Source organism: Seriola dumerili, unplaced genomic scaffold (assembly GCF_002260705.1).
Source record: "Seriola dumerili isolate Sdu_G_001 unplaced genomic scaffold, Sdu_1.0 BDQW01000017.1, whole genome shotgun sequence".
Classification (NCBI taxonomy): domain Eukaryota; kingdom Metazoa; phylum Chordata; class Actinopteri; order Carangiformes; family Carangidae; genus Seriola; species Seriola dumerili.
Window position 1 is genome coordinate 1446091 of NW_019174272.1, and position 10865 is coordinate 1456955.

The following is a 10865-nucleotide window of genomic DNA, read 5'->3' on the forward strand; positions in this document are numbered from 1 at the left end:
GTAACTAAGTGTTCCTCTGGAATGAGGGATTATTTAAGTTATTCATTTTGTTCAATCTGAGCATGCCTGGCAAGGAAACTCGTATATATTTATATTTTAATGTTTGCCTACTGCGATGCAATAATATCTTTTTAAATGCAAATTCAAATCTTTTGACTTTTATGTTATTGGATGCATTACAGAGTATGTGACCTCTATGCATGCACCACTACTGTTATATACACTCCTGGTGTCTTTGTGTCCTGTTAGCACGCTGAATATGGAAATGGATATTTCATATTCCTTGTAATTGTCAATTCTGGTTCTTATACAGTAGATTATGTAAGATAAAGGGTCAAAGTGCCATGTAAATATTTTTGCTGTGTTTAATGGCTTTCTGAAGAGGTGTGGCTGCGAGGTTCATCACCGAAAAGGTGTCGATGAAGCGTTTATGTAAGACTTATATAACATACTGTGGGTAGTGGGAGGCAGAGACCAAGACAGACAGAGAGAGAGAGAGAGAGAGAGAGAGAGAGAGAGTGTGTGTGTGTGTGTGTTTGTGTTTGTGTGTGTTTGTGTGCGTGTTTGTCAGAAACTGGGGAGAGAGAGAATGAGAGAGGTGCATTGTGGAAAGTCTGTACATGAGTCACTGATACCTAGAAATGCACCAACTGCACATACACTCCTTACAATAAATAAACTGAACAGGACGACAATCGGTTTGAGTCACTGGAGTGAGTGAGGTGTGTTTTTTTTTCTCTGGAGAGGAAATGTTCTGTCCTTTTATCTACTGTCACTTGTAGTCGACTGTACACTCAGGTCTTTTCATTTGTAAAATCTCTGTAATTTGTACCACTTTCATTCTTTTCTGGCTGCGATTCTTATTAATTAAAGATATCATTCAATCGCTTAATGTATTATCACTCTTTTTTTGGTGTTTGAGTGGAGTACCCTCCCATTTTTTTTTTGATATTTAAAGATCATTTTACAGATCTTTAGAGACACTAGATGTTTTTATTAATGTGTTAAAGCCCTGACAAGCTCAAGTGCAAATGCTTCGAAATCCCTACCGCTACATCATGAACTCCTGTAAGGCTACACAGATCTGTGCAGTGAGAGCGGGCTGTAGAGAGGACACCCACTGCCTGCTGCAGCCTTGCTGCTGATATGTCTATTAATGCTGCATGTGTGGGAGACAGGGTCGACTCTCAGCATTCGCAATGGCAAGCGTGGACATAACAAGCAAACCTCAGTCTTGTATTTTCTGAGAGGCATATGCAGAGAGGGTAGATGCAAGGACCATCCAGATTTTTTCCTACATAACCCTCTCTTTTTCTGTCTGTTCTCGCTATGATTCATGGTTCTTCAGTTTAGTATGTACTGTGTGGCTCATCTCACATGTCTATCACCTTTCGCAGTAGCTCCATCAGCCTCACGAATGCCTCAAACTGCAGTTAAAATGTATTTTCTTGCCATTTGTTTAACAGTGTGTAAGCACACAGTTGATTTGATAGCTAAAACAAAATAATAAAAATGTTTGTAGTGTATTTTGAATGTGTTTACTTGTGTAGTGCTTCATGAAGGTTCAGAGCCACATGTTGAAACACACCTGCGCACACAGGTGTTTGCTGTCTTTTTGCACCAGACCTCTATGATGGTCTCGGTTTGTCTCTCTGCCGTGTGTCTGGAATTAGATGATGACTTATCTTCATAACGTGTACACCACACTGCTGCTTAGCAGGTCTGTGTAGGCAGGTATGTGTGGGTGCAGAGGGCAGAGGAAGAGAGAGGAGGATGAGAGACAGCTGTATGCAGGGCTGTGAGAGGGTTTTTTATATCGCAGGATGTAGGCGTGTTTGGCAGATCTGCAGTGGACTCGTTTTGAATGGTTTTCACTATGTTATAAGACCTTTTGTTGGGACTGGCCAGGCTCTGTGTGAATGGTCTTCTAGTGTTGGAGGATGTAGGCGTCTGTCGGTGGGTTTGTGGTAGGCTTGTGTGAACGGAGACAGTGCCGATGTCATACGTCAGGGTGCCACGAGCGCCTCCGTTCCTCCGGTGCTGCCATGGCAACTGCTCTGCCTCCCTGCTTCTTGAAGGGCTCCGTGAGGAGGAAGAACCTACCTGACAACGCACAGCGGTCAGGACGCGGCAGAAACCCAAGACAGCTGTAGAAAAACCTTGTGTCACACAAGTTTACGCTTTGTGTTTGGTAGCTTTATTGAGCCTGGGAGGAGAATTATGATTGACATTGTGAAGTAGTAAAACACAAAACAGAGTGTTGATGTTTTATTCAAGAGTTATGGTGTATTAGCAGCGTGTACAGGTTATGTCCAAACCATAAAAAACATTCAGAATTCAATCAAGAAGATATTTTCTTCTTCAGTCAAGAAGAAAATAATACAAAATACATTTAAAACCAATAAAATGATAAAAAAAATAAATAAATAATAATAATAAAACCTCACACCCCACAAAATCTGCTCCTCATCATGACACATTCTGTTTGGAAGAATATTGTTCACATGAAACAGAGAAAAACACATAACTGTTTACCATCAATACAATCTTTTGTAACAGAAACAGACTTCTAGAGTCTGGGATTTTGAGAATTTGAGTGAATTTTATTCCAAAAAAAAAAGAGGTGTAAAAACAAAATCCTAACAATTTCAAGCTGATACAAAGAGGAACTTTTTGTCTCTTCAGTTAAACATTATAGTAATTGGCTCTTGCATGAGTAGAAGAGAAATTATAACAAAATGGCATAATGATCAGCAACTGAAAAATATCAATAGCCAATAAAATCCACATGATAAATAATCATTTAGTAAATAATCACATCATCTTTACAATCAGCAGTTGAGTGACACAGCAGCAGCTAACTTACCCTCCGTGTGTCTCACACACCTTCAGCTCTGCTCTCCTGTCCCAGAATTGTGCTCAGGTGCCCTCCTGAAACCTTTCAGCCAGCCTCATAATTAATGAAACCGAACACCAATGTCAAAACATCTTGCACTCTTTTCACTCCTCTAATTTTCCCGCCGTCGCTCTCCCTTGCTTTCTCCGTCTGTCTCCATCTTCACATCTTGACGTCTCGCCTGCTCTCCTGCTCTTCGAGCTGGTGTGTGTGAGGTTTATACATTGGCGGGGCTGTGTGCCTTGGTGACAGCATCGCGTGATGTGTGTATGTGTGTGTGTGTGTGTGTGTGTGTGTCTGTGTGTGTATGTGTGTGTGTGGTTGTGTGTCAGTTAGTATGTGCATGTGTAGGATGAAGTGTCGTCTCCCTCCTATGCGTCACACACGCAGACACACTTGCACTCACAGAGGGGGTGGCTGTTGTGTAAGAACTGAAGGCACCGTGGGAGTCCTGAGTGAATTAGATCTGGGCTTTCTCTCTTTTACACTTCACAGAGTGGGTGTTATGGCATAGTGGAGTACTGCTGCAGTGTGTGAACATATATATATATATATATATATATATATGTGTGTGTGTATGTGTGTGTGGGTCAGTGAGGGGGTGGAACAAAACTGAAAACTACATTGTTATGGGTCATACTCAGACCCTCATCACTCCTTGAGCGAGCTGAGCTTCCTTTTGTGTTTTTATGTGGATCTGTTTCCACCGCAGTGAGGAATTACTGTGGAGTGTGTGGGAGTAGGAGCTCCTTTTCAAAGGTACTTGACTCGATGTCGGTACTCGACAACGTTTAGGTCTCTTGTACATTCTCCCGCCCAAGTCAGACATTATGTGAGAGACAGAGTGGGCATTATGTAAATCTTAAACGAATTCCTGTAATTGTCATGTCTATCAAGGGAGATGCAGAGCGGAAGCATTTTCCCTTAAAACATACAGTATATCTAATATTACACTTCAGCTCTGAACTGTCGACTGAATAGCCCATATGCAAGTGGAGGGTTTTTTTCCACCAGCCTTTTTCTTCCGACTCACTACGCCTCTCCATCATGAAATTCAATCACATTCAATCACTTCTCCCTTATCTCTCATCTCATCTTCTGGTCTGTGAGTAGCTGGACCAGATTAGGCTCCAGCCAGTCTGAGGATATAATCTCAGATTACAACTCATGTGGCAGACGGCTGCTTTCACAGTTACTGGCCCGAAAGTGCCGATCCTTCCAGTCTGAGCGCCTGCTGCAGCCTTTGTCAGCTTTCAGCACTGGAGCAAGGATGGATGGATGGATGGATGGATGGATGGATGGATGGATGGATGGATGGATGGATGGATATCTGGCTACTTACAAGACAATAAAGGTTCTGATACTGTAATTTTGTCTGAGGTCTTGTTGGAAATAAATCTTCACAGTCACATCCAACATGAAAGCATGAACACTTATTATCTTATTCTACTGTTGTGGTAAACTGATATGTCCCTGTGCTCTGCAGCCCCGCCATGACAAAACACTGGGAGGCTGAGCTGGAGGCACTAAAGGGGAACAATGCCAAGCTAACGGCAGCTCTGCTGGAGTCCACAGCCAACGTCAAACAGTGGAAACAACAACTGGCTGCCTACCAGGAGGAGGCCGAGAGACTACACAAACGGGTGAGGGAAGGGGCACGGGAATGCTGTTGCTTGTTTTCATGTGTGATTAATTCATTCAAATCAAACAGGAGTGATCATTGGGGAAAGGATGGTGTGAAGTCGACATGAGAGGATGGGAGAAAAAAACAGAGAGGAGAGACGAGTGTAAACATGAGGGAGAGTAAAAAGAGGTATTCTGGGAATAAAAGATAGGTTGTTTCTGTTGCACCAATCTCTCTCTCTCCATGGATCTGAATCATGATGTCCATTTTGTCCTTTTAGGTGACAGAGCTGGAATGCCAGAGCAACCAAACCCCGGTGATCAAATCACAAAAGACTGAACTGAACCAAACCATAGAGGAGCTGGAGACTACGCTAAGGGATAAAGAAGAGGTGTGTGTGTGTGTGTGTGTGTGTGTGTGTGTGTGTGTGTGTGTGTGTGTGAGAATAAGGGGAGTGGCTTGCCTTGAAATGCAATAGCTCATGCACCCTAGATTCATGTTACTCAGCCTTTTAATCTGTTTTAATGTCGTCCAGGAAATGGAAAAGTTGAAAGAGGAATTGGAAAACATGAACGACCTGATGGAGCAAAAAGACACTCTTACCCAGAAACTTGAGGTGAGTGAAAGAGATAGTTACTAAACTCAAAGCAGATGTTTCTTGTGTCAAATAAAAAATCTCATGTATACCAAAACAAAAAAAAACTGTTATTGCCCACCTAATAACATAAACATGTTAACAATGTTGTTTCTCCAGGAGACGGAGCTGCGCAGTCGGGTGCTTGAGGAGCAGCTGGCGGGCGCGGAGCAGCGGCTAGAGGAGAACCAAGAGGAACAGGAGAATTTCAGAAAGAGCCTGCGGACGCTGCTGGAGATGCTGGACGGCAAGATCTTTGAGCTGACGGAGCTCAGAGACACCTTGGCTCGGCTCATAGAGGAGGCCAGCTAGAGATGGAGCTGCCTAATCTGCACAGACAGAGCCATAGGATAATTTACACCCTGACAACCCCAATTCAAACTCACCCACATCAATCCCTACCCGCCATGTCCCACCTTCCCACATTAAAACTGAGACGCTGCACTGCCCAGTTCTGATTTTGCTCAAAAGAGGGCAGCTAATCCCCTGTTTTTACCTTGCAGGCATCAAGCTCCAACCAACCACAGGCACTCCTGTAGTTCAAAACAACACAGGGACTACCTCATCTTGCCTTCTGATTGGCTGGTGTAGGCGTAACCTTGGTTGAATTGATCTGTCCGGGTCATAGAGATGCCTGCTGTAGCACACTGCTACTGCTCCCACCCCCACCCCCCCCACACAACACACATACACACACACACACACACACACACACACACACACACACACACACACACACTCACCAAACTTAGTTAACTTGAGAACTGTGCCTCAGCGCCATCTGCTGTTTGACTGGGAAAGGTGCACCATAGATTGCAGCATCACAACGTCTCACACACACACACACACACACACACACATACACACCCTTTTCTTCATCTCTAAACTGCCCCCCCAAGGGGAATGTTGAAAGTCATGTGGAAATAATTGCCGTTAAGACTCAGAGAACTGCGCCAAAGCTGCCAAATCCCTCCAAAATATTGTCCTCTAACTAGCAGATGCTTTGATCCAAAGTGACTTACTGTACAGAGAAGTGCTGAACAGAGGCCCGCGTCTGAGCTCGGGCTGCCAGCGGAGTGTCACTGGAAACAGAGAACTTTAAGGACGGCTCTCAACAAACCAGTCAGTCTTACCTTTTGGCCTGTAGTGACATCAATGCTGCTCTGGACACACAAGGCTGCTCGGAAATGGAGTTCGGTTTCCTTCTCAAGTGAAAATGAAAGACTGCTATGTATCCACAGCCTATTTAAAATCCTACATGATAGATGAGTATTTAAATCTTCCACAGGCATCGGTCATGCCACACAGAAATTTTAAAGGGCATGTGCCCATGTTAGATTTGACATTAGAATTCCTGTATCCAGACTGCTTCCACCGTCTCACACAACTGACCTGTCTTCCTGCCAAACTCAGTGTGGTGTGTGTCTCTGAACAAAGCCCGACCTTTGACATAATGTGTGCCTTTAAAGCACACATACGCGGACATGTGTTTGTATATAATGTGTGTGTGTGTGTGTGTGTGTGTGTGTGTGTGTGTGTGTGTGTGTGTGTGTGCGTGTGTGTGTGTTTTGTGCAGAAAGAGAGAAAGACCCCTGGTTTGGGACATCAAGGCCTACACACACACACACACACACACACACACACACACACACACACACTGGGGGCATAACCAGAACAGGCTCTATACGACACCTCTATCTAACTCTATCAGGTACTCTTCTCAGTGGACTCATGCAGATAGGTCAAACACAACTCAGCTGATCCCCCATGTCCGACAGAAAGTGTACTACTGTTGACCGCGAACCTGTGTGGCAGCCCTGTCTAGTCGAAGTAGTGCATCGTGAAGGGCTTATAGAGTGTCATCTACATGTTCGTAAATCTCCACCCTCAGTGAAACAGGCCACCGATTTTCACTCCTCACGGGTGAATGCAGAACTCTACTCGGTTTCTATTCTTTTTTACACAGGATATAATACTGATGATATAATTATAGAACTGTATAGGACAACTTTCTACTCATGATGACATTGTAAATGAATGGATGGATAACTCAAATGCAGTAACACCCTGCAGTGGCTTATTGTTGTGTATTAACCCATGGAAAAGTACTGCATAGTTATTATAGAGTATCTAATCTGTAGGTAAACAATGAAAAACCTCTTCAATATGTATTTAAAATGCGTAACAACACAATGTAAACACATAGTGTTAAATGTTCTGTACCAAAATATTCACTTATGAAGCAGCTCCTCCTCCTCTGATGGTGAAATCCCAAACTGCAACTTAAAATTTCTTCCTTTAAAATCACTCAATTTCTAAAACACTATATGCTCACATGAAATGCTGCTTCTTTTACCTTTCAATTGAGCACCCTGTTTGCACTGTGTTATTACACTGTTGTAACTCAACATTATATTTCAAGAGATTTGCATTAAGTCCTAGCACAGCATAATTCATTCACATCGTAGTTAGTTGCACAGGTTAATACACTGGAATAAGACCCATGTAAAGGGAACTGTTACCCATTTCTTTTTCTTTCTGGTTTAACTTTGACAGTCAAATGACAGAGATGGAATACCTTAATATTAATGCTATTGTTAATGAATGCCTTTGTACAGTAGTGGATAAGAAGCTTTTCATTCTCCTGTTTTGTAACTTATGGTATTTAAATGTAGGTATTATTATTGTATTTAGAGGTATGAGAAGACTGGCAATATTTTTGACTATTTAAAGTAATTTTGAACTCATGATATTAAAGAGGTACCTCAGGCTAAAGATGTTCGTAGATTGGTGAGACTTGTGTGTTTGCAGGTGAAAGCATTTACCAAATGCTGGTGAAAAATGATCAGGAGACACACCTGTTGGTGCTTCAGCCCAGCAAAATCCTTTGTTGAATTCAAACAAAGACAGCCCTACAAGGCTGAGAACACACCTCTGTGAACTAAGAAATGCTATGTTTTATATTCAAATACAGTGACCGCAGAATTCAATGTGTACAAATCGCTTTTGTTCTGTTTCTTTCTTTCTTTCATTTATCTATTAAAAACACAGTATTAACTAAATTATTCAACAGTGAAACAGACAACCTCAGATTTTGCTTCACAAGGTTTTATTCAAATGCAGGGGCAAGGTTGTAAAAAAAAAAAGAAAAAAAGAACTGAATAAATGACATGGTAGGACTAAAGGCAAAGGGGTATTCTTGGAACAGTATGTCAATACACTACTGTGTAAAAACAACTGCAATCTTTAATAAGTCCATTGTTTTAGGCAATCAATCTGAACTCATTATCACCCATGAAGTTGGTTCATCCCTTTTATTGTATTTCTCTATATTGATATTGCACTTCTGAAGTGACTGCTTATTCAGACGGAGGGTCATATATAGTCAGCCTGTGTGGATAACAGGCCTACATAGGAAAGGTTTCAAAGCAAACACATCACAAAACAATTTGGCTGGAAATGCTTTGGAAAAAAAACATAAGGCAAACAAAGCAATGAAATGCAATGCAAAATTACAGTTAGCTGACAAACAAGCTGTGTCAAGGTAATTTATAGGTCAGTGTAAAAATACATGACAGCGTGATTCTAAGGTTAATCAGGTGGTAGTCGGCTCATGGCAGAGGTGTCACCTTCTGAGCCCAGTTTCCCAAAAGTTTTGAGCACATTGTCGGCCATTGTTTGGTGGAGCAACATAAACTTTTACATCTTTTGGGAAACTTTGCCCCAGTCAGTTCAAGTGACATCAAGTTGGGCGTGGTGTGGGTTAGGTTTAAGTTAAGAGTCAGGTCAGGGTTAGATCTCTGTCTCATGCTACATGATGAGGGTACCATGGAAGAACGTTGGGATGACAGTGAGAGAAGACATGTAAAAGTGCCTCAGATTTGCTCTGCCAGGAAAAATAATAAACCCTCTTTAGCACTGAGCTATTTTCAAGCTGTATAATGCGACATATACCTCCCCGCCCGTTCTGTTCTACACTGTCTGTCTCGTGATTCATCTATGAATGGCTCTCAACGCAAGCACAAGAGGAAAAAGCACAAATCTTTGCATCAAAGCTCAGACTGAGAGCTTAGTTTATCAATCAATTTTCCTTCATGTGATCGTGTGTTTGTGTGGATTCCTGTGCTGCTAAGCATCTCACTGGTCCCCCTCATACCGTCCTTCCATCACACCTTTTTAGGTCCAATTCCACATGTTCAGTGCTTTAAAACTTACTCAACAACTTCAGATATAATGTTTCACCAGTGATAACAAAAAAATGTTGTAACTGTACAGATAAAGCGATTCAGAATGTGTATAATTATTATCATGAAAGTGCTGAAACCTTTTCTAAAAAATGAAAAAAAAAAAGACTTACGAGTAGGGGTTGTGGACTCACTTTACCACTAAAATGTTTTCTGTGCATGTTGGCTGTGAGTTTAGTGCGTGAGTCCATGTGTGCAGGAGCATGTTTGAAAACACTTCCAGCAACTGTGAGTAACAGGCCTCCTACTGTGTGGTTCTGCCCACTGAGTGCAGAGAAAAGGAATGAGGAAAAGTGCAAACAGAGGAGAGGAGAGAAAGTGAACAAGATGGCAGGAGAAACCGCATCAATCACGACCGCCCTGCTCCACAGCCCACAGTGGCTCCCCGCGGCGCTGAGAGAATCTAACCTCCCACGTGCCATCCATCATTCAAACAAGCGTGACCGGTTCCACAGCTCAGCCGTGACTATCCCACATACAAAGTTTGGGAATCACCAACCAAAGTCTGCCCACACTTTACAAAGACTACTGACACTAACTATGACCTCCACTCCGCTTAAGAAAACTGTCCATCGGCTCTGCCTATGACCCTTCCTCTTACCCTTTCCTACCGTAGTTGACCGCAGCTTCGCATCAGAGATGTTGTTAGATGCGGCACCAAATGATAAACCTATAGTGACTCTGAATATCTCCCACCAGCCTGGCCATATGCTGCGGTGGAACAGATGGGTCGATACATATTCCCTCATCCAGAGAGAGAGAGAGCTGGGGGTGGTGAAGGGCCGGAAGAGGACAAAAGTGGGGGGAGGGGTATGAATCTGTTGTGACGGACTAAAAGACTGGAAGTATTTGTGCAGAGTCAGATTAAACAAGCGGTGATCTTCACACTGTCTGACACCACCACACCCACTTGTGACAGGACAAAACCAGCTGTTCAGCACAGCGCGGCTCAGTCACAATACACCGGTTGAGCAAAAAATAGAAGACAGGTGATGCTTGATGTGTGCGACGGTTTACAATCTGGATGACAGGTCCAGTGATCCCAGTTCAAAAGTGTAATCTTCTATTTGTTTTTCAGTCTCCCTCTTGACCCCAAATCAGCAACCACACACGTTTTTTTGTCGCAGTTACAGTTTCTCATTTTTCTAACGCTTTGGAAAAGATCACACATTTCTCAGCACGACTTTCCGTATGAGGTTTTCAGTTTCACAAATAGCTGTCAGTGCAGTGTGTTGGTGTACAATGTGTATTGTGCTGTTTCTGAATATTAATGCGGCCACAGAGGGCCAGTGCAGAGCTTTTCAACAGTACAACTGATAAAAATAAACATAAATAAAAAAACAAACAAGATAAGGATTGTTACAGTCTGATTACAGGAATAAAACCACAGTGACACACAGTAAAAATAAAAAAAACACAAATCATATCCTCCACAGTAGTGAATGTAGTGTGAAAAACAAATGAACA

General features: G+C 42.6%; 1 protein-coding gene across 3 annotated transcripts in view; it reads left to right on the forward strand.

The window, feature by feature from the left end:
* LOC111228519 (homer protein homolog 1-like) overlaps positions 1-5678 on the forward strand; it is a 19248-nt gene extending 13570 nt beyond the window's left edge. For 2 of the 3 annotated variants that reach the window (XM_022754461.1, XM_022754451.1), the window contains 4 exons: positions 4383-4539; positions 4801-4911; positions 5056-5136; positions 5275-5678. In XM_022754461.1, coding sequence (XP_022610182.1) covers positions 4383-4539; positions 4801-4911; positions 5056-5136; positions 5275-5466 — 541 coding nt within the window. In that variant the 3' untranslated portion in view covers positions 5467-5678. Of the gene's footprint in view, positions 514-4382; positions 4540-4800; positions 4912-5055; positions 5137-5274 lie in introns of those variants that run through there. The other variant, XM_022754470.1, reaches the window with a different exon arrangement.
* Positions 5679-10865: the final 5187 nt, after the last annotated feature.